Source organism: Sander lucioperca, chromosome 10 (genome assembly GCF_008315115.2).
Source record: "Sander lucioperca isolate FBNREF2018 chromosome 10, SLUC_FBN_1.2, whole genome shotgun sequence".
In the NCBI taxonomy this organism is placed as follows: Eukaryota; Metazoa; Chordata; class Actinopteri; order Perciformes; family Percidae; genus Sander; species Sander lucioperca.
The window spans coordinates 10407658-10430425 of record NC_050182.1 but is presented as its reverse complement, the minus strand read 5'-3'; the positions used below and the strand labels follow the sequence as shown (position 1 = coordinate 10430425).

The following is a 22768-nucleotide window of genomic DNA, read 5'->3' as shown; positions in this document are numbered from 1 at the left end:
AGGAAGCTCTAGAATTTCCATATACCCACTTAAAAATGCGCAATGGCACGTAACAACATACTTTTTTTTTTTATAATTTTGATATATTTGCAGGAAATTAAGTCTTTGACGCCCCACACACACACACACACAAACACCCACCCACACACACACACACACACACACACACCCCAAAAAGGCCATTCTATTCATATATATATATAGGCCCATACAGTACAGTATACTCACTACAATACATTAAACTATATACACTACTGCTCAAAACTAAACCAGAGAATCATAACTCATATTTCTGAGAATAGGGGAGATTTTACCTTAGACGTTACTTTACTTAGTGTCTAAACACAGTGAAATAATAACATGTACATGTATATTATTTATTTCATGTTTACTTTTTAATTTTAGTCTAAAGTCCCACAAGCGGCTCCTAGAGGCTGTGATGTGAATTACACCTCACAATACAAACGTGTTGGATGAAGGATGAAACAAACAAGAAACACACACACACACACACACACACACACACACACACACACACACACACACACACTCTCTCTCTCTCTCTCTCTCTCTCTCTCTCTCTCTCTCTCTCTCTCGCTCTCTACATTAATATTTTATTTATTTTATGATTTTGCTTGATTCATGTTGCTTACTTTATTTTTGCTTCTTGATTTTATGTTTGCCAGTATGTTTTTACCTTTTAGCCCACATGATTGCATTTTATTTGCTTATAAAACCTATTGAGGTGAGATTCCTTCTACAGTATATGTCTCTAGGGACATTTTAACATGATAAAATGTCCCGGTGAAAGTCATTTTAAGTGTGCTTAACAGTGAGGTCATGAGATGTCCTGTGTGCAAAGTTGAAATTTGTCCTGAGGGTGGAAAAGATGGAAATGAAAAAACATTCCTCCAATGAGAAAAATGAGCATGTTGATATGTAAGATATATATATAATGTGAACATGATATTTCTAGTGTGGAAGTGAAATCTTTGGTGTGATGGTGGAGCAAAAAGGAAAGGTCAGGGAGGTCAATTAAATTGTGAGGATTCACTGTCAGGGGAGCATGACTGTGCGCTGCAAACGTCTTGGAAATGCAGTAAGTTGTTGCAGGGATGTGTAGTTCTGGAGCAGACTGGAGGTCAAGAGGTGGTTGTGACCCGTGAGGATGCTGGGTGAAAGGTCAGCACGCTGCGTGGCAGTCAGCCAGATGTTGTCGAGGTCTCTGGACCAAAGTGGATGGACAGATGAAATAAAAACACATTCCGCTACGAAATCAATAGGAATCATAAAATGTCATAATTAGTAAATAAATGGCTGAATATAAACCTCCATTTATTCAGATTACTCTGTATATTATGGTAATGTCCTCCTTACATACACATTGTGTGCAAGATTAAATTAATGTATTGTGTTATGCTTTGTACCACACAGTTACACTAAACATTGTTTGATATGACTGTGGCTACATGGTAGCAAAATATAAAGAGAAAACCTAAGCTTTTTTAAGCTGATATTTGATCTGATACACTATTCAGTACCATTACATTTCACTATGCAAACTGACAGTACTTATTAAAAGGTCTGGCATAACAATCGACTACTATAGCAGGGCACAACAGGGGTTTTTTCAGCATTGTTCACTGCAGGGCTTATAGTTTACAGGCACGTTTATTTATTTATTTTTTATTCATTTAAGAATAGTGTTGTAGTATAATTTTAGTAGTAGTAGTAGTGTCTGAGGACATATGTCATAATTATACAGCAGGTTTTGGAGAAATACTATTAGAATATATGCCAGGTGCCACGTATTTAATGAACTAAATGCAGCTAATTTAGAAATTCACAGGATATAATGTTATACTTAAACATTGTGCTATTTTAGTTTATTTGCAAAACTGTGCAGCAGCAGCAGCGTTTCTTTGGATTAGTATGAATAATCAACGATGCATTCCATTTCAAAATGAAACCTTTATTCATAGAAAACATCAGTTTACAGTTTGATCATCAGAAAAGTGCTGAACAGAACAACAACAAAAATAAAAGTTGACATGATCAAGAGACAAACAATTTTTAAAGGAACTGACTCTGCATCAACAGGAAAGGAGGAGCTCCCATCGCCCAGCAATGTTTCCTGTCACAATGAATTTAAACTCTGTTAGTTCTCACACAAACTGTAATAAAAACTAAAGGGACTTAAACTGTCACCGACTACCAGCCTAGTGTGAAATGTTGGTTGTGCCTGGTGGGTTTGTAGATTTAACTTGGCACTTTGGCACAAACCAACGTGTGTTCTGGCTCAGGGTTACTAACACCAAGCCCTGGAGGTACTAAATGTGTTTATGGAGCAGACCACAGTGGAGGTCTGCTGGTTTAAAGATAAAAATAAAAAGTCTTAGGCGGTTCAAAGTGCTTCAAATAACTCAAGATAACCAAACGTCCTCATGAAACATTTTTAAGGACATTGGAATCCCAGACTCCACAACATTTAGCCCTTTTTATCACTGGCAGAGGTTCATTTCCAAAAGAGTCCAATTTGAATTTCTTTTTATTGTATTAAAAAAAAAAAGATTTGCTGTTTGGAAAACCTGCGTAAACAAATTTCAATCTTCTGTTATTGCTTGTAGTGGTTGCTGACGTGTTGGAATGTACTCTGCGCACATGGTCAAATGTATTTTTGTGTGTAGTAGTCTAAGCAAAGCCCCCCTCATCCTCTTCACATGACGGGGTAGCTGGCGAGGTTGGCGATGCCGCAGGCGTTGCCGCGGTTACGTGCCATCATGATGTAGCCCTTCTTGCCCCAGGTCTCGCCCCAGCTGTCAGGGGAAAAAGACAAAAGATGACGACAGAGATGGAAAGAAAGACACATGAGAGTTATTGAGCATCGCCAGGAGTCAAACAACAGCTCATCAGTTTGTCACTCGACAGAAAGCATCAAATCAACGCTAACAAACAGCCCGTTGTGTCATTTCGGTGGCCTTATGAGCCACCTGATGCTGTTCAGACAGGTGATGTGTCCCACCTGTTCTTGACGATCCAGAATTTCTTCCCCTTGGTGTTCACACCATAGCCCACTGCCAGCACGGCGTGATTGATATCGTCTTTGTTACATTCGGGGTCGTAGTAGACACCTGGGCACATGACGGAGAGGAAGAAGAAGTGAGGAGGGATTCTGAGCTGGACGTGCATCAGTGAAACCAACATACGTATACAGTACTTGTGGCGCTCACACAGTTTTCATGTTCATTTGTCTTTTTTGTTCAGTGACATTTTCCATAAGATTTATTTTCCAACATGAAAGTGATTCAGTTTTAAAGCCCTCTCCATGCTGCCAGGAAGACAATTCTGGTTAATTTTCAAAGTTACAATCCAGCTCTGTGTCATGTTTGTGTGGCCAGTGTGTTTAGATGAACCATGTGTGTCTGTCCTCCGTGGTGCCAGTGCACGGAGCTTGGAGCAACATCGGTTCTGCTGAAATTCACCGGACGACGCGTTACAAGCTCTGTGCACTGGCACCACTCGCGGGAAAGCACACTGTTCATCGCCACACACTGCCATGACACAGAGCTGGAAAGTATCCTTTTTAGATTTTCATAAAATCAAGTAAATTTTTGATGTAATTTATGTTCTGTGATGGCTATTTAATGTATTTAAATTCACATATTATCTCCCTATATAATAGTTTTTATTGGTATTTGCGGAGCCTGCCATTTCCACTCTGGTTTTGTATTTATCGAGAGCTTTACAGTAGCTATACGTGCTCGTTCATCAAAAATGAATCTACAAAACAAGAAAAACAGCCATCTTGGTGATTTTTTTGTCAGTGGATCAGTTTGAAATCCGTCAGCGAGTGATGGAAGAACTGAACATGCTCACTGACCTCTCTGGTAGAACTGGAAGCTGGTCAGCGTGGCGTCGATGCCCACAGAGACTGGACCCACTTTAAACAGAGCGACAGCCAGCGCTCGCTCGTCGCCCACGGGAATCTCCTTGTAGCCTTTGCACTGGGCTGCCATGCCTGATGAATTGTAGCGGCACGGCTCGTCCTGAACACAAACAAAAAAAAATTGTTTCACATTTCTGTATCTGTTTGGAAAAGGAAATTAAAGCTCAAAGAAGCTATTTGCATGTTTACAACCACAAATAGCAGCACTTTAAATATAACAAATTCAACACCCAGAAATCCTCTAATGTTACATCCGTACACAGCATGGTCATGGTCACAGCCCTGAATGTCTGTGACCACGACCGTGCTAACCCTAACCCTAAGCCTTAACCCCATTTGCCAGCCTGTGTCACATGCACATTTCACATGAGGGTCTGATCACAGCCTTGGTACATTTCCTGTATCTAAACTTGCAGACTCGTGGCAGACTTTAATCATTAACACACAGTTGTACTTCCTTCTTGCACCAATAGATAACTAAAGAGGAAACTGTTTACTTTGAACGTCAATGGGAGTTTCTTTGTTGTCATTTCTGCTAAATTACATTCAAATATTGCTGCTGCTTGAAGGTTAAAACGGAATATGAATTTGTTCTTTCATTGTGTTTTAAAACGTGATTAGGTGAAGTGTGACATCCTGACAGCCAAGTGAGGAACCACTGGCCACTTTGGTTTCAGTCTGTGTCTGCAGCTCAGTTGTGTTAAACAGCCGATTTCTGGAAGTTGCTGTCATCTGGTTTTGTGTAAGACTGCTGGGTATTTAGTCATTTAAAACCAGGATGTTAAAGAATACTTGAATATTTTGAAGCTGGAACCAACAGCCGCTTAGCTTAGCATAAAGACTGAAAAAAAAAAAAGTGCTCTAAGTGATGTGACGCGTTTTTTAGGCTACAAAATTTTTTGTCACATACAGCAAACATCTCCACACTATCTGCTAGTTGCCTGTCCCCTGAACCCACTGTAAAAAAACGTGGTCTCTCTCAACCAGCTCCTTCTTGTCAGTTATTGGCTGGTTTGTTATGATTTGTAGTGCAGGTTGGCCCAGTTTGTTTTTGTTGGCGTTTGTGGAGCCTGGGCTGTCTACAGAGACCGCATTTTTTTACAGTGTGTTCAGGGGACAGGCAGCTAGCGGATAGTGAGGAGATGTTTGCTGTATGTGACGAAAAATGTTGTAGCCTAAAAAACGCGTTACATCACTTAGAGCACCTTTAATGACAGGACAGCTGAAGAAATGAAAGGGAAGAGAGAGATGGGGAAGGACATGCAGCAAAGGGCCGCAGGTCGGAGTTGAACCCTGGCCCACTGCGTCAAGGAGTAAACCTCTATATATGAGCACCTACTCTACCAACTGAGCTATCCGGGCACCCAATAAGTGAGCTTTTAAGGTGCTTGCAAGTGCTTTTGTTACGTTTCGACAGGGAAGGGCTGAGCTTCTGCTGCTTTAAAGCTATGGGAGAGTTAAAGGGTTGCCACAAAAAGATTGTCACAATTGGCGCCAAAATTCGCACTCCATCTCTAATTTATAAGTATGAAACATAGTTTTAGGGGACTCTGAGACTGAGTGTATGTCCATCGCTAATAAACGTTTATAAATCTGCTTGGATATCATAAAAAAAAGACATATTTCCACGACTTCCCTCGGAATCATTACGTTTTTAACTCTTCTTCAGTTGGCTATTAAAGTAATTCAGTGATAGCTGTCTGTACATCCAGGGGTACATTGCAAACATGACCTGCTGATAGCTAATCCTCAGTGTCAGACTTTGCAATCGGCTGGCTGGGCATCGAGACTTCTTGTTTTGGTTTGTGGCCACAGAACAAGATGTTGTCAAACCAACAACAGTAAGAGAACAAACGTTAACACGTTACAGGAAAGAGAAACGAAACATTCAAGAATGTGGTGGACCTCAGTTCCTGTGCACGCTTTACCTCAGTCTCAGGACATGTGATACTTTTATTAAGATGACTGGAAGTTTGTTTGGGCAACTTTGACCACATGAAGTGAAAGATTGAGGTAAGCATGTTTCTTGGATAATTTCATATGTGCGGCATCGAGGCTCGTTTACCTCTCCGATGTACGGGTAGGCCGCCTCAGAGTCGATGCCTCCGTTTTCCTGCACGTAGCGGAAGGCGTTGGTCATATATCCTCCTCCGCAGCCGTCGTTCTCTGTGACGCAGTCCACCAGGTTCTGGGGACTGAGGTCCACCAGTTTCCCTGTCGCTTTGGCCAACTGGCCCTCGAGGGCCCCGGCCGAACTGAAGGCCCAACAGGAGCCACAGGCACCCTGTCAGGAGAGGGTGAAAGTTAAAGTCTCACTGATGACAGCTTAGCAGACATTGGGAAGGAATTAATAAACAGAAATGCATGAAAAACTAGAGTTTTGACTAGAGGGGTTGGATGATGATAGTATTAATATATTGTAAGTACATTACTATCCAGGCAGGCAGGCATTTATATAAATCACAGAAAAGAAGTATGACCAAATCAGATTAGCCAAGTCCACAGCTGCTCTTAGATTAGAGCTGAAACTATTAATTCAATTCTATTTTGATAATAGATTCATCGTTTGAGTCACTTTTTTTTTCTAGCCAAAATGCCACACATTGTTGTAGCTTCTCAGTCATGAAGATTTGCTGCTTTTCTTTGTCATATATGAGAGTAAACTGAATATCTTTGGGTTCTGAATTATTACTAAGTGAAAACAAGCAATCTAAAGACGGCCCCTTGGGCTCTAGGAAACTGTGACAGACATTTTTCTAAATATTTTATAGACTATTCAATAATGAAAACAGCATCTTAACACCACATTAATATCTCATCAGCCGAAGGGAAATCAAACTGATAAATGAGACATGAAAAATAAAAAATAAATCTTCTGTCTTCTCCTCTGTGTCCACTGGGAGGCAGACTTCGACAACGTTGCTTCAAAAGACATCTGTGTTTGTTGGATAAAACTGAGACTTTTTTGTACAGGAAGTTGGACAGGTGCATGACACTGACATTGTGTTTTAAGATAACTCAGCCATTAAAACCGTGTTCTCTGGTCATCTGTACATGATAAAACCCTATAATATAAAACATCCATATGCATGTTCAATTATTTTCAGTGGATTAGGAATAAAGTTTTAGAGGCAAATTCTGACATTGTTAGACACATATACAAGGGGTCACAAGCAGAAAAGAAACTGTTTTGTTCTTTCAAAGTTGTGTCAACAGCTTGTGCTTCAACATGACAACGTTCCTCGTGCACAAAGCTCGATAAAGTAATTGTTTCCCACTTTGGTTTGGAAAAACTTGATTGTCCTGCTTCGAGTCCTGACCTCAACCCCTTTCAACACCTTTGAGATGAACTGGAACCCAACCTCATCACCAAACATCAGCGTTGGACCTCACTAATGCTTTTGTGCCTGAATGGGAGCAAATCCCTGCAGCCAGGTTCTAACATGTGGCCGAAACAACCCAGACTTGATGGGTGCAATGTACAGGTGTAAACAAATTTAATTTGTCCCCGGAGAGCAATTGGTTTTACAGCAAGGCATACAATACATAAAAAACATACAGTACAGAAGGAGATGGGGGGGGGGAGGTGTCCTGAATACCAGTGGACTAGAAAACCAACAGTCACTAGTGACCGACTTTCACATTTTCCAGTAAGAGGGTAGTACAGGGGTCTTCAGCGTTTTTTAGGCCAAGGACCCCTTAGCTGAAAAAGAAATGGAGCAGGGACCCCTTACTACATATATTGTATAAAATTGAGTTGCAAATTAAACAGGGCCTACAATAACGTGTAGGGCAAGCCTTAACAGATGCCTTTTTATGGCACATACAATACTAAGCTCTTAAAATAAAAATTGTTGGCATAGTCATATATTTATACATCATGTTTTGTTGTTAAAATGTGGCACAGGGAATCCTTAAGCTCAACTGTATCTGTGGATGGCTACCTTAGCTATAGGCCAGTAAGCCTGTCATCAATTTTGTGTATATGTTGGATTAATGTTGATGTATATTTTCAGGTGTTTTTATAGTGTGTTTTTCTTTAAAAAAATAAACAAAAAAATTGGCATCCCCCCCTAGGGGTCCCGGACCCCCCTGTTGAAGGTCTCTGGTGTAGTGTATTTAACTCTAGGTACCTTTACATCCCACTGGAAAGGCCAACACAACGCGGCCCAAACCAATATTTCAGTCTAGTCCAGGCTTAGAGCAGCTATTTGAGGTTCACAATAAACATCATCTCATTTCACATTTTGCAAATAGAATTATGAAATTCCAATTGTTAATCCTGTGTTCCTTTAAAGAACAGGATGTCTGCCCTGTGCTGGAGAACCGAGCTGCTGTGTTCACGCTCTCTGAGTCATGAAGTAATGAAACACCTTCAGAGTCGTTGTCTGACTATAAATCGTTGCCTGGCTTTGAGTTAAAACACCTCTGCTGCTCCTCCTGGGAACACCCTGCTGCTTCGGAGTTGCTCCAATTAAAGAAGTTTGTAAATGTGTAATCACGTCATTTCACTGGAGGATGTTCTGATTGAGGCTTTGAGCTCTGGAACTTGCCTCAAAACAAACAAAACATCAAAATGTACAATTCAGTCCTCATAAAAGGAGCTGGGGAGGAAGCAGCAGAGTCGTTAGTATGCACAGAGTGCAGTCAGTCTGCTGCATAATTCATAAACAACAGGAACAGAGGAGCAGACCAATAAATCCCCTTTACAGCTGCAGTTTGGTTTGCATCCACCAGAGGGTGACGACGCCCTGCACATAAACTGACTTTGCATTTACAGTTATTGTTATTATCACCATTATTGGAAGTGAAAATAAAAATCATGATCTTGTCTAAATTTAAAACAATCTGATATTAATATTTCTTTAACATGTTTGGAGTTTTCATCCTTTTGGTTGGCATTGTTATATATTGTAAATCTATTTAGACTGAAATACTATAACAAAAACATCTTAAAGCCTAGTCTTTCTAATTGAAACAAAAATTAAAAGCATGCTTATATTTTTCCTGATAAAACCAGCTAAGACCTATTTTTCAAAAAAGTTTGGAATTCTCATCTTTTTTTTGTGGTGAAGGGTAAAAAAAAAAAAAAAAAAAAAAAATCCTGACTAATTATACGCCTAATTGGGAGTAAATAAATGTATAGTCTGGATGAACGTTTCCAGGATAATCGCCGGAACATCTGGCGCCGATGTGTGTTGTTGCCGATTCTGTTCTCTTCGGGGAACGACAACAAACTTCGAGCAAGCAAGCTACGCGCTGAAAATGTTTTTTGAAAAGTTTTGAAAAAGTTTTGGATCATGCAAAAAGACAGGCCTGCTTGGTTCTTTCGAGCAATGATTGTAAAGATTTACAAAGGATATGTTCCACCAAAACAAGTTCCTTCCCGAGGCTATTTGCAGAGTCACCGTCTCTGCGAGCGGAGCTTAGCGGCCCCTTACCAAGGGGGTAAGTGTCTCCTCACAACGCGAACCTCCTATGGCACCATTTTGATGCTAATAAGCACTCACCCCCCGTTAGCATTCCATTGACTGCCATTCATTTTGACGCCGTGCCAAAAACGCGTGCATGCTAGAAATAGGACAGACACCTATTTTTCATGCGACACGCAAGCGTGTTGGAAGCGTTTCCAGGCAAAATAGAATATGAAAAGATGTTTGTATGTCATTTTGACGCAAATACATTTAATAAATGACATTTTGATGTTTGAAAATCTCTAGGTTTTGACATAAATGCAGATATAAATGTAATTTAAAATAATAATAATGAATAATTATCGATTTTCAAATATTGCACCTGTCAATACAGAACAAAATATTCTGTAGCCTAATTTGCCGTCAATACTGCCGACGTTGTCTGTGCTGTAATCAAATCAGTATATATTTATGTTTAACATGAAGTATACTACTGCTTGAGTGCATGTGTACAGACAAGGCTAGCAGCAGCAGCGCCGCGTCAGACACGTTTCTGGTGTGCAAAGCCACGCAGCCGCCACGCAACTGACACGCGACAGAAACGCCACGCTCACGCCACGCTCACGCCACGCTCACGCCACGCTCACGCCACGCAGCCAGTGTGCAGGAGCCCTAACCCTTGTTTAAAGAAATGCAGAACACAGTAAAAAAAAATTCTCCTATCATGGAATGTATGTGTGGAGGAGCCAGACCTTACTCCGCAGCGCTGTGGAGATAGGTCCGGCAATGCGAGACTAATAAATGTACAAAAGAATGTATGTATTTGCATCACTAGAAAATCATCAACATTTTTCGTTTGCTACAAACACTCAAACTACTGTAGACCTCAAAGTAAATAAAACAAAAATAAAAAAATAAAAACCTACATTAATTATTCAGTAAAAACTAAACAGCAAATAAAAAAATCACATTGAAAATGAAATATTAACCCTGCCGAGCCTTCATGGACCTTTTTCACAGCAGACATTTTGACTTGTCATAGTAGGAAAAGCACAGCTGAAATTGATAACCTTAACAATGGCTCAATTCCATCAAGTGTCCCAGTGAGCTATTTCAGTGAGTCAGCATGCACAATACCAGGGCCTCTCCTAAGTGGAATGCAGCCATCATTAATGGTTCTGAAAACACCTGTGCTTTTCCCACTACCGCAACATGTCTGCCGTGAAAAAGGTCTATTGCTTAAGTTTCAGCTGTGATCTTCATTCGATACAGTAGCATAACATTCTGCTGCTAATCTGCCTGCTAGAAGAATGAACAGATGCTCACCATGTTTCAATCCATCTACTTCCTGTTCTGCTCAACTCTTGTTTACATAAATAAGGCCGGCTGTCCGATCCACTCACAATGACTAATTACTTTAATGACTAATCATGCTTTTGTTTTCAAAGTCCATTAGCAGTGAGAACAGGCTGTTTCCTCCGGCAGGTTACACTAACTGGGATTGTTTGCTTCCTTTACTTTTCTGGAGAATGAGGGAAGTTGGAGGAAAAGATGAAGGAGGTCTCCAGGTAATTTATTTTAAGAGTCTTTATCCTTTTGAGAAAGTATTCACCACATACTCATAATGTCATTCAGCCTTTTGTAAGGTACTGCTGCTCTCTGGAGAGTGCTACTGCACCACTCACACAGGTTGAGGGTATTTTTGAATTTCTAAAAATCAAATTAGCGATAAATACAAAGTCTTTTCACTGTTGGGTGAAAACCTTGTACCTCCAGGACGAGCTCCCGAACTTATTCAATTAGTCTGTAATGATTTCATAAAACCAATAGATTAAAGAAACATGAAGATAAAGGCTGAATAATATGGAGGTACAAGGTTTCTGTTGTAAAATATCATGTATAACATGTTAATAGCGTTTTCACAATTGTGCATAACCATTTTAATATGTGATTTGTATAATGTTCAGGTAATGAATACTTGCTTAAAATACATGCTGTATTTCTTATATAATATTTCAGTTACAGTTTAGTCTTTTTTTCATATGTTCCCAGCTGATGTCATTATTTTTGCTTCTGCCTGCAACAGCCACATTTCCCCACAGAAATCGATGAAGTCTTGTGTTTCCTTCTTAGCATTATGCCTGGAAACAGCCTCTGGAATATTTTTCCCCAAGACCTCAAACAAACACCATCACATGCCTAAACCCAGCAGAACTTCTATCTGACCATTTCTATCTTCTATTGACGGAACTATAATAGCTACAAAAATACAATAACTTCCTCCATTGTGAGATACTATCTGTTCCTGTTTTGATAACAATGAACTATGACTCGTTATTTTTTTGTCTGAGTCCGATGTCCTCTCATTTCCCAGGTCTGTTTGGATTTTTTGTGCTTACAGAGGTGACATTCTTTCAACATGTGACTGATAGTAATTGACTGTTAGTAATTGATATATCACATGTTCAAACTTTTTATTACACAAGCTCTGTCCTTACTTGTGTTCTTATGAATTGTTTGGTTCATCGTCATACTTCCTGAAAGTCCAGTTTCTCCACTATGTTGCTGGTGGCGGGATTGAAGTTGGCACACAAACAGGTGTTTCCACATTAATTAACTTTGCTTTCATTTTAGCTACCGATGTAGGATAAGAGTCGACCTGCAGGACTTTCCAGCGGTACCCTGGACTAGATCCACTCACCAATACATTGCTGTTTGTGGATGTATGTTTCTTGGACTATTACTGCTCATGCTTACCCATTGTTCCTATTTATTAAGACCGTACCATTGAAAAGCTTATGGGAGCTGCTTTGCACCGTTAAAGGAGAAATCCGGCGCAAAATGAACCTAGGGGTTAATAACACGTGTACCGAGTCGACCGTTCTCTGGGATATGTTTTCATGCTAATCGAATGTGACCAGTTTTAGCACAAACCGCTAATTAGCTTATGAAGCTAGTTGTCCGGGCACGGATAAAGTAAAAAGAAATCGCTATTTCTATACAACTAACAAGGCTCAAAATAGCACCACACTTCCATGGTAGCATAATGAGGGTCCCTACATTTAAACCGAAGCATTGAGAACTTTGTAAGTGTACAGACAGTTTATTAAAAAGATAGTTTAGAAAGACAGTATCGTTCATGTATGCAGGCAGGCGCCATCTTGGGAAAACAGTCCGACCAGTCGAACGATGTGCATATAATTCAATAAACAGATATAATTCATGCATTTCCATGTAATTACATTTCACAAACGTAATTCTTATCGACCCATTGGGAAACCATGGACCATGGGAGATTTCAAGTGACAGTTCAGCTCACGTAGCACGGCATTTGTCATTCGACTGGTCGTGACTGTTTTCCCAAGATGGCGCCCACCTGTATACATGAACGGTACTGTCTTTCTAAACTATCTTTTTAATAAACTGCCTGTACACTTACAAAGTTCTCAATGCTTCGGTTTACATGTAGGGACCCTCATTATGCTACCGTGGTGGTGTGGTGCTATTTTGAGCCTTGTTAGTTGTATAGAAATAGCGATTTATTTTTACTTTACCCGTGCCCCGACGACTAGCTTTATAAGCTAATTAGCAGTTTGTGCTAAAACTGGTCACATTCGATTAGCATGAAAACATAACCCAGAGAACAGTCGACTCGGTACCCATGTCTTATTAACCCCTAGGTTCATTTCGCGCCGGATTTCTCCTTTAAGCAGATTTGCATTCCACAAACCAACTAGTTTGTCTTCATCCTTGAGGTCTTTTCTCTCGTAAAACCGAAACATATGCTTTATGGGAAGGGATTTCAAATAATATATATATATATATTTTTTTTAGAAGAGACTGTTTCAAAGATGACGACAACAACAACAACAACAACTGCAGTCTAAGAACTACATTGTTTCATCTGCAGCAGGGTTTTCTCCCAAAAAGTCGCCAAAAAACAATCAAACCTCAAAGCTCTCATGAATTGTACACAGTAAAATGAATAATTGTCGTTTGTGCAGTTTTTACTACATATTTGAGGGTTGAGACTCGTATAGATTGTACTAGATGATCTCTGACCTGGTTCTTCACTGCAGTCACCATGCCCTTCTTGCGGTAGTCAACAGATTTGGGAAGCTTGGACACCTGGTCGTCCAGAGCCATGGTGAAGCTGCGCTCGCTGTTCATCGGGACGAGCAGGCCCGTCATCTTCTCGGACACTTCCTCTGACGTCTGCACGAACAGAGACACAGTTAACATTTGACACTGAGTTTTAGGTTTAAGGGATGTTTGTGAGTGCTATTGTTCGGATTTTTAAAACAAGAGTGATCACACACATTACAAGAAACAAAGAGTGGAGATTTAGGGTTACAGGTTGCACCACTCTGACAAGAGATGGTATAACACTTTCCTTAGTTACTGACATAACCGATAACATAGAAATGTTTTGCGACAGGAACAAGAGAAGTCAGGGAAAGAGGATTTATTTTTAGTCTTAAGACAAGAACAAGTAAAAGAAGATATGGCAACGGGAGGATTTGATTGAGCAAGGTGACGGAGGATGAAAAGTATTTCATGAAGAGATGGGTTTAATAGTTTACTCCAAAGTGAAATGTAATTTTTCTGTACAATACAAGTGTCAAAAAGTGACACCAGAGGGTCACAAAAGTTCACATAAAAAAGTTACAAGATGTACAAAACAACGACGTAAAAGAAGAAGCAGACAAGAAGGATATGAAGAGCAGAAGTGGAATAGAATAAGTGAGTGCTGTTTGCTGGCTGTCACAATGAAACTGCAGGTTATACGCTATTAAGCAATTATTTTTTAAATCCTTCCATTTGTTATTATCAGAAATCGCCCAGTGCTTTCATTACAGCTTAGTCTGCAAGCAGAGGATTCATTAACGAGACCATCTGGTTATTTCTTTCATTTCACTTAAGTGCTTTCAGCCATAATGAAAATGGAAACACATCCTTAATTTTCCAGTCACCGGTTTCTACATTAACATGAAATTGGCCATTTATCCAGAATTCACGGAGGTGTATCCATGCTCCTGTCACTAATATTTTACACATCTTGCTTTCCACCCATTATTGATGTACAGCTTGTTAAAGCCGGCATCTTGATGCAAAAACAACTATCAGTCATGACCTGCTCTGATACACACACACACGTCACTGACTACAGCTCAATTTAAGGGCACCAAACCCATTTTTCACCTCAATGGGCTGCAACATGCATGAGTGAAACAACCAACAAAGAGGACAGCAGCTAAAACGCACAACTGCTGAGGAGAATATGAATCTCTGACACTTAGAAGCTGGTTATCAGTGAATTTCTTTTGACTGCAAATGGGAAATTTTCGCTTATGAATACTAAGCAGACAGATGAATAGTCCCTTGCTACAGTTGCTAACGGCGACTGTATCTCAGACTGTAGCTGAACATGCGTAAATGCTGGTTGATCTTTTAGAGTTGCAACAATTAGTTAATAGACAGAAAATGTATTCGGTGACTATTTTTTATAATCAAATAATCGTTTTAGGCTTTCTTTAAGCAAAAATGCAAAACCTATGCTGGTTCCGGCTTCTCGAAAGTGAGGATTTGATGCTTTTGTTTGTCGAACATGAAAGTTACCGGAATGTCTTTGGACGCTGGGCTGTCCGATAGATAAAACAAGATATTTCAAGTTGTATAATTTCACTATAAAATAATCAGCATATTAATCAATGAAAAGAATTGCTAGTTGCAACTCCATTGTTTGTTTTATCTGAGAAAACTTAAATGTGTGATACAGGATCAGATCCTGAGGCCTGTGAATGGCAAACATGTGGTAGTGTAGTTCCATGCCATGACAGTTGGTAGTTTTTTTAATTCATTAACCTGAAACAACTGTCTGGTGTTGGCACCACAGCAGCTGGGCTCTGAGCCAGTGATATCATGGATGAAAAATGATAAATTACTGACTTGATCGCATTTGGTGATTAAGTTAAAACTGCGCTACAACATGCTGTAACTGGATTGTTACGAAAACAATCTGGACTATTTTAAAAACTGATTTCTGTCATTGTATACTTTGTGTGCTATATACTACATGATCTTTCAAGATGATCAGTATGTCAATTTAGCTGATTATTGTGCCATGATTTGGTCAGACACATGTCAAAACATCAACCAATCATAGCTTGTGTGTTCTTTAATTCCATGACATGTAAAAGTGATCAGGTAGGAGAGGCCTGAAACTGACTTCTGGGAGCAGAAATGTCAAAAACTATGGTATCTGTAGCACCACAGAGCAGGTTTCGAAATTATGTCAAAGTACACAAAAGAAGGCAAACAAACCCTAAAAAAACCCGATAAAACCAAAAAAAATGTGAAATGTGGCTTAAACCATGCAGGACTGCCTCAGACTCACCATGTCGCCCAGGTGGTTCATCCCCATCTCGTAGGAGTGCATGCCCAGTGCTGCCTCCTGGTTGTGGGCTTCGATCATAAGCATGTTCTTTTCCCAGATGGCCCTGCGAATCCCCTCTTCATCCTGAAACAAAAGTGCATGTGTCACTTTGAGTCAAAACAGAAACTTGGACACAAACTAAGTCAAAGGGTTAGGGGATACTGTGGACTGGTTGTGTCCTCCAAATTCAGATAAGTTCAGACAAAGCTTTAAAATTTAAAAGTTTTATGGTGTATTACGTCTAGAAATATGAACTTTGGAGCATCCAGTCCCTCAACACGGTCCCAGTAATGGAATCATTGGCAGCCATTTCTTTTTTACCTCATGGGCTTCATGAAGAGATCATAACTTGCGCTATTTCTCAATCTTAAGTTTTGCTTTCCTTCCTGCCTTCCTGTCTTCCTGTGTTAACTCCTGACAGCTCAAAGAAATGAATCTGGGCAAATAGGCCAAATTTACATTTTAATTAGCATGGAAAGGAAGCTTGTCCGTGTTACAGCCCCATTCCATTAATTAGGCCAATTAAACCAGTGCACGATCACCTAACAATCTTCCCTAGTGCAGCTTACAACATTAGTGTCCAATGCAATTGTAATTGGAGTTAAATGTTGCTTTGTCCTTTATTTTTAGAGTATCTGCATCTCATCACCACTATATGTGTCTATTACGTGCTAAGAAAGAGACTGATTACATTTCGTCGTCACAATATGGGAATAAGATAGAAGTGCTTGGTTGGTTACCTAAAAAACATCCATGCTCTGCTTAGTATTCGGGGTCTTGACAACCATTAGCATAACTACAACCATTATTTCTATCTTTATATCCATTCCAGTAATGAAAAATGCAAATGATGCGAGGAGACTTTGATTCTATTACAGCGATGTCAGTTCAAGGAGGGTTGAATTAGAGGGACTGTTGGAGGAATACTGATTGAAATCAGAGAGAGAGAGAGAGAGAGAGAGAGAGAGAGAGAGAGAGAGAGAGAGAGAGAGAGAGAGAGAGGGAGGGAGGGAGAGAGAGAGAGAGAGAGAGAGAGAGAGAGAGAGAGAGGGAGAGCGAGAGAGAGAGAGAGAGAGAGAGAGAGAGAGAGAGAGAGAGAGCGAGAGAGAGAGAGAGACAGAGAGGGTGAGCGAGAGAGAGAGAGAGAGAGAGAGAGAGAGCGAGAGAGAGAGAGAGAGAGAGAGAAGGAGAGAGCACTGCTACGTCTTTTCTGCTGACTACACAGTAATAATACACCACATAATGATCACATGAACACACACATTTGAATAAATAATACATGCATGTTCACACAGATACAGATAGAAACAACCTCAAACACAAACCTTCACATACTGTACTTGAACCCAGGCACATGCAGGCACTGTAGATAAACCACACACACACACACACACACACACACACACACACACACACACACACACACACACACACACACACAGAGAGTTGTGGAGTGGTGACCTCTAGCCAGAGGTGGAAAGCAGCGGGATAACAGATGCTCAGTGAGCGCTCAAGAATTAAATCTATCGGCGGCTCTGGTTAACACCAACTAAACCACATCTTTCTTCTTTGCAGCCACGAGCTAGAACAAAATATTAATTTGAAAAAAGAATACTGGGAATTTTAGCGACAGGGAAACTGAGAAAGGACGGTAAAATATAGAGTCGGAGGTGAAAGGATTTTCCACTGTTGGACATCCCTGACAGCAGCTGACTGCTATATGCAATACAATACGATATCAAAACATATGGCTTAACCCTTTTGTTGTCTTCCCGTCAACCTTGAAAAAAACACTTTCTTACTTTTTTTTGATGTTTTTGACGCCTTTTTTCACAGTTTGTTTTTGCTTTTTCCAACGTTTTAAATTGTTAAATTTTTCTTCTACACATTCATATTTTCTGATATAAAACAAAAATTGAAAACGGGTCAATGTGACCCGAAGTCAACACAAGGGTTAAGTTAACCTCAAATAAAACCTCAATAAGCACGGTTATAATGCCTGTATTTGCCTGGTTAATGCCTAAATAGTACCCCCTGAATCACACTAGAAAAAGTCAGTTTGTCAAAAGTGGGTCTACAGCCTTTTGGAAATTAACATTTCTGAATTACTGGCTAAGGATGAGAAAGATAAAGTGACTGTAAATTCTCATTGTGCATGTCCTGCTTTACTTTTGGTTCTCTGTTCTCTAACTCCATCTGTCTTGTTACTCGGGGCCAAAACAAGGAAGTAGAGCAACCGCTGCCGCCCTCACATTGCTTGTTTTTGCAGTCGGCATTATTGAGGCTCATTGTAAAGAGCCTATTGTGTTTCTGGAGAAAAGACAGACATGATAACATATTTTAACATATGTGTTAAGGATTTACAATTAATGATGTTAGATAACACTCTAACTTGTAGAGAAGTAGCTGCAGTGTGTTGTGGACACATAATATACACATCTGTCAGTCTTGTTTTGGCAGAGAGGATGTTTCTCTTGTATTGTTAGATGTTAGTGATGTGGCAGGCATCTCTTCTTTTTTCATCAAACTCAAACCAGAAATAATGCTCTTTTAAAAATTGAGACCTGCTTTGTAAAATGGTTTGAGAGGTGCAGGACATCTGCCAATTGACAGTGACTCATCATTCATTTTCTTATTTGAATTATGTTGGTGGGGATTTAAACACCGTAGATCTCAACTACAGCAAAACATGACAATATGGGAAACCAGGTTTAAGTAACATCTGGTGAATTAATCATCTCTCCCGTAATGGATTCGCTCATGATAGCATTTATAAAACCTTAATGTGCCCTATATTGAGTTAAAGAAACAAACAAACAGTATCATCATATCTATATATACGTCATATACGTCACAAAATTAGGATACTGAACATATTTGCAAAATGCTCACTGACAAAGCATTTATATTATCTTCATTTAACATCTGCTCTTCCAATACAATGGCGACTCACTCACAGCGACTAAAGCGTTAGTAAACCTTTTTATGGTCATGTTTAGGCAATCACAGCACTTGATTGATGTTAGAGGAAGATAATGGTTTTGGTTCGGAACCATGCAAACCCTGGTCTTTAGTGCTGATGTCTTGCGCATCATATGGGATGGGATGTCCAATCACCTTCCTAAGGCAATTTCTACACTACATCATCCTGGCAGCAATTGTTTCTTTGCAAAAAGTAATTGGGAAAACAAATTAGTAATACGCCTCCAGCATATAAATGGAATGTATTGGGGGGACAGGATTCATTAACTCTATTTGTTGGGGCACAAAAAATGGTCCCTTTACCAATCACCACTAGTTATTCCTCTACTAATTGAGCAATACATCGAACTAGACAAGGATGCCCATAGCACATATATTTAACCTATTTCCTCTAAAATACACTAAAACACATCTCAGATCAGAATCAGAATCAGAAAGGGCTTTATTGCCAAGTACGTTGCACATACGAGGAATTTGTCATGGTGTTGTTGGAGCATGTCACACATACAAATATAAGAAGGATAAAAAGAATATAAACAATATAAGTATAAGTATATAATATAAGATGTCCCAGTTGGTGCTAATAATCACATAAAATCTATAACTATATGCTGATGACATAATACTATCCACGTAAACACCACAAATAAAAGCATCTACACGTGAACAATCTCAACATTTTGGCAGACTGGCAGCACCAAATCTTTTAGAAAACATTCTGACAGTACAACTTCACTACATAATGAAATGGATAAAACCCCATTACAGTAGTTCTTTGACAAGTAACACCAATGCATGAATCACCTCCTACACATCAGTAATTTTAATAGTCTATAAACAAAAGGCAGCAAACTTGTAACAACATCTACAAATCATTTAGGTCTGGTCACAGTCTACTGTAACTCATCCACTTTCCTATCTGGACTAACCATTTACCTTGCTGTATTTATCTTGATGATTTTACAGTCGATCCATAAACCCTCCATCTCTATTTTCATCTTTGAAATTAAAAAGGAAGGATGAGCTATTTAAATAATTTAATGACAAAATAAGACCCCACACATGCAACTAACATAAAACACAGAATGTTGGCAAAACAACAGAACAATAAAGCCAGCAAAATGGAGATTTGGTATAAGTTACTTAAACCTCCTATGAGGAAGATCTACTCTGTTTAACATTCTCTCAACAGAGCTGCATCCTCCCAAATAAATATCCACCAGACTGGTGACAGCAGAAACAGACCAGCTGAGTGAAGGAGACTAACACTGAACTGACTGGCCGTTAAATTGAGTCAGCTGTAGACAGACAGTGAGTCAAACACAAAGATGTCCACATGTTTACAAAATTTACTGAAGCACAAAGAGAGGCACGGAGAGGGAGAACACTTTCAAAATAAATGTTCTGATGAAAGACTATGAGAAGGAAAACTGTACAGTAAACACAACTGTGGTGTGCTTTATCTCTAGAACAACTGAGACTCCAGCAATAATGAAAATGTTGACATCTTTTCCCATAAATGTCAGTGTGATCTTTCCCTCTGTCTCTCTACTGCTCCCCTGTTCCCTGTACTTATTTTTGAGAGAACTTCTACAAAAGAAAAAAAGAGCTTGGTGCAATACTTGAGGAATTTGCAACGCTGCAGTTCTGAGTATTTTGCACACCAAGTCAGATTTGTATGTCAGGATGTGTAATCTTTATTGGTACATTTCTTTAAAGGACAATTTAGTCTGTAGAAATACCATCTTGAGTTCAGATGTGAGCTGCGGCCTCTTAATAAAATACCAGGCTTCCCCACAAAAGAACAGATTCATTGAAGTATGCGGCTTATAGTACATGTTTTCACAGTCAATCATAAAGTTGTGCAATCACGCTTTCTCCAGTTGAGGCAAAGATCCCAAAGCAAGTCATAAGACTGTCTTCAGGTAGGTTTTAAGAAGTGGAATCACTGTTGTTTTACATATTGGTATGGTTGTGATGTGCAACAATTTTTTTTCTAGGATAAGGGTGTTTGGCTAAACTTTCAAACAATACACACTGGGAGAGACTTACCAGCCCATTGTATTCTCTCCTGTGTGTGGTCTTCCACTCTTCCCACTGGTTGTCCAGAGAGGCTTGATCCAGGTGGCTTAGAGCTGAGGCCGCCAGCAGCAACACGCACACACACTGCAACATCCTGAAAAAAACAGCACAAACAGTAAAACCTCAGTGTTGAATATTGACTGGAATTCGTTTTCAGTGAGGTGTGAGAGTCAAACCCGCTACAATTAATGAAAGGATAAGTAAAAGAAAAATCACTTTGTATGGGTTTCTGTGGACTTGTGTAGTTTAGATTTCCAAGGAAACCCTCCAACAGCTGACATTGCAGATACAACCTGCATCCTGTCCAGAGGTCAGTGGCATACAACAGACAACTGGTGTTCGGAGTGCTTGAAGTCTGGGGAAAACACTAACTCATTTTTGTAGTTTTGCTCCTTCTTTGTTTTGCCAAAAGCACGATAAAATTCAAAAATAACGGATGTCGTTCGTCTGCAGCTTCATACCAAACATATGAGTAGCAGACACCAGATAAATAATCAAACTCCAGTGAGCTAAATACATGTAGATTAACTTTTTGTCGTTGTGTTGGAAAAGTTCACTTGCGCTCTCATCAAGTCCAGACTTGGAAAAAAGTCACAGCACTTGGAATTTTTTTCGCCAGCTTTGCTTCTCTCCGTTTTTCTGCCATCTGTCATTTCTCAGTTTCTCCCTGTTTCTCTTGTTTTATTACATCCTGCTTCTAATCTCCATCTGTGTCCATTGTTTCCAGTAAAGGCCATCGACCTGTAACATTTAGCTAAACTGAAAACAGAAAACTTCCTTTCTCTTTGAGGATGCGACTTTACAATGTCGGCTTTCTACACACATTTATTATAATTATTCTGGTTTCACCCTTGGGTGATTTAATGGAAATTCCATGATTTGAATAAGAGCGTTTCATGATCTATGCAAATAATTTACAGTTAACTTGTCTTGTCGCTGTATGACTGTATTCTCCTTGTGGTTGTTTCTTTGTGCTTTAGAAATGACACCATTAATCAATATATAAATGTATATGTTTTCATATGTCTCTTGTTGTATGCCACATTACATCTGAAGAGGTCAAAATAGCTCCCAGTTAAGGCTGCAGCTCTGACTTCCAAAACTCTTTCTATTAAGGTGCAACTGGGTCAAAATCATTCTCTAATCCTAATCCTATAAAGACTAATTACTTTCTTAGCAGTAAAAAGTACTTCTTGTATCTGAACATTAATTCAAAGGGAACACATCTTAAGAGTCAATCTCAAAGTCTAAACTAGTAAACCATTTCTATATAGTTTTAGTTCAGTTCAGCTCAGTTGTACACAAGTTGTTTTCAATTTAGTGCAACAGTGCATACATTACTATAACTCAATGTAATTGACTGCAGGCTGTTGGTAGACTGATTCTTACAAACTCTAAAACTAACCTTGTTCAAGAGAAGCAATTCACAAAACTGAAAGTAAAACTTAACGTAGTAAACAACAAACTTTACCTTAAGTCCAAAAGTCAAACAGTTTGGTGAAGTTCCCCCGAGTGCAGTGCCGTCTTCTACTGTCAAAGTAACTCAGTGCGTGAGTTTTTATGGGTTGAAGTTTGAGGAAGTAGCCTACACTGGGTGCTCCATGGTCTGGGGAGGAGTTTTCTTGTTTTTCCAGGCAGGGGAATTACATCTGGTTTCACTTTAATAGCAAAGAGCCCTAAAACAGATGATGTCAGGTGTCGAATTACACACCGTCTGAAAACCACACAGAGGCTAGCACTGAACTTCGCACCCTGCTGCATTCTGGGGCACTGCTTGAAAAATGAATGCTCTTGTATTTTTAAAGATTGCATCTTGAACTATATTCTTATCCTACCCTCAAACATAACTTGTATTATGTATCAGAACATGGTAAAATATGAACAAGTGCTTAGTTCTTGGTTTTAATG

At 39.5% G+C, this 22768-nt stretch overlaps 1 protein-coding gene across 1 annotated transcript; it reads right to left on the bottom strand.

Annotated features, from left to right (window-relative positions):
• Positions 1-1951: 1951 nt before the first annotated feature.
• ctsk (cathepsin K) lies at positions 1952-22544 on the bottom strand. Its single transcript, XM_031298481.2, has 8 exons — positions 22332-22544; positions 20831-20954; positions 15758-15880; positions 13423-13575; positions 6012-6230; positions 3881-4046; positions 3023-3131; positions 1952-2816 (listed from the first exon to the last, which is right to left on the bottom strand). The coding sequence occupies exons 2-8, from the start codon at positions 20951-20953 to the stop codon at positions 2717-2719; spliced, it is 993 nt and encodes a 330-aa protein (XP_031154341.1). The 5' UTR covers position 20954; positions 22332-22544; the 3' UTR covers positions 1952-2716.
• Between the last annotated feature and the right edge of the window lie 224 nt (positions 22545-22768).

Coding starts and splice junctions, on each gene's coding strand:
- ctsk (XM_031298481.2), bottom strand. CDS start 20,953: ATGTTGCAGTGTGTGTGCGTGTTGCTGCTGGCGGCCTCAGCTCTAAGC. Junction 13,576..15,757: donor TGAACCACCTGGGCGACATG/GTGAGTCTGAGG, acceptor CTGTTCGTGCAG/ACGTCAGAGGAAGTGTCCGA. Junction 2,817..3,022: donor TTCTGGATCGTCAAGAACAG/GTGGGACACATC, acceptor TTCCCCTGACAG/CTGGGGCGAGACCTGGGGCA.